The sequence below is a fragment of the Echinops telfairi genome, unplaced genomic scaffold, assembly GCF_000313985.2.
Source record: "Echinops telfairi isolate 266 unplaced genomic scaffold, ASM31398v2 ScPeMD7_7453;HRSCAF=8491, whole genome shotgun sequence".
NCBI classification, from domain to species: Eukaryota; Metazoa; Chordata; class Mammalia; order Afrosoricida; family Tenrecidae; genus Echinops; species Echinops telfairi.
In genome coordinates, this window is record NW_022111353.1 from 49,979 (window position 1) to 51,639 (window position 1,661).

Sequence of the window (1,661 nt, forward strand, 5' to 3'; positions counted from 1 at the left end):
AAAATACATCAATCAAATCCTCACAGAGTTGAAAACAGAAATAAACAGCTCGACAATAATTATAGCAACCAACAAGTGGGATTTACTAAGGATAAAACACCTGTGTGCATCAAAAGACTTTACCAAGAGGGTAACAAGGCAACCCATAGAATGGGAGATGATTTTTAGCAATGACACAACAGATAAAGGGCTTATTACCAAAATCTACAATACCCTCCTTGCCTGCATAAAGAGGAAAACAGTTAATCCCATGAAGAAGTGGGGAAAAGAACTGAAAAGAAGTTTCACTAGGGAGGAGACCTGTATGGCCAATAACATATGAGAAAATGATCCTTATCATTAATCATCAGAGAAATGCAAATCAAAGCAACCATGAGATATCATCTTCTAACACCTTTGAGGCTAGCACAAATCAGAAAATCAGAGAGCAACGATGTTGGAGGGGATGTGGCAAGGTAGGAACTCTCCTACATTACTGCTGGTCTTGTAGATATCTACAACCTTTATGGAAAGCGATCTGGTGATACTTCAAAAAAAAAAAAAAAGAAAGAAAATTGATCTACCTTATGACCCAGCTATCCCTCTACCAGGCATATACCCCGAAGAGGTAAGAAATAAACCACTATCTGTCGTATGTACAATGTTTACTGCAGCACAATTCACAATCACAAAGAATTGGAAACAACCTAAATTTCCATCGGTAGACTAGTGGATCAGTAAACTCTGGCACATGCACACAATGGAGTACTATGCATCACTAAAAAGCACTGATGAGCGTATAAAAAACGTCTTTTCATGGGAAGAGTTGGAGGAAATTATGCTAAGTGAACTCAGCCAATCACAAACGGAGGAATACAGCATGCGTCCTCTGAGGTAAGTGTATTTAGCACAGTAGGTATAGAAGAGAATATTTGGATTGAGGTACCAGGAGTCAGGAGGAGGCTAGACCAAACCCAAGGAGGTACAAGTTGGTCCAATGAAAAGAAGGGGGAAGGAGGGAGAAGGTGGGGGGGAAGGGTGGTGGTGGTGAAAGTGAGGTGATGATGGGGAGAGCAGGGCACTAACTCACCCAGGGGGAGAGTATTGGTTTTGTCTCCACAGAATTGGGAGTGGGCATGCAGACCCACGGTACACCAAACCATGAGGGCCACGTGGCCACGTGGAAGAATGCATGAAAAGAGAGTGCTCCAGGGTTGACCCCAACCAGAGCCAAACTGAACCTCTCCATAAATATAGGTGTGACAGAGAACAACACTAAACCTACAGGTTGGGGAGAGGGGCCAGCATGCCACACCCATATGGAAGCAGACCAGGAAGGAAGAAGAGAAAGAGACAGCCAGATTGGACCTCATGTTGGCACACCAGGCCTGGAGGACAATGGCCCTGAGGGGAGCCAATGGAACACAGAGGAGACTGTGGGGCCAACAACAGCTTGTGTCATGTTGTTCCCTTCCTGGAGCAGACTGCAACAGAAGACAATTCTGGGGTCACATGGCGGGGAGGTAGTGCAGTCCCCACAGCAGGGCGAACCAAGAAGGGAACATACCAGACCAGCAACTGGTGCAAAGCAAAGCTCCGAAGCCCCTGAACAGCCTCCCAAACTGGACTCCAGGCCGGGAGCGACAGCTCCCAAAGTTCTCCCATGACCATAATCATGAAGG

The 1,661-nt window shown here is 45.8% G+C and overlaps 1 protein-coding gene across 1 annotated transcript in view; it reads right to left on the reverse strand.

Annotated features, from left to right (window-relative positions):
* The window catches only part of SLC35F3 (solute carrier family 35 member F3), a 24,085-nt gene extending 22,441 nt beyond the window's left edge, over positions 1–1,644 (reverse strand). Inside the window, exon 1 of the mRNA XM_045298710.1 lies at positions 1,547–1,644. Coding sequence (XP_045154645.1) covers positions 1,547–1,644 — 98 coding nt within the window. The remainder of the gene's footprint in view (positions 1–1,546) is intronic.
* Between the last annotated feature and the right edge of the window lie 17 nt (positions 1,645–1,661).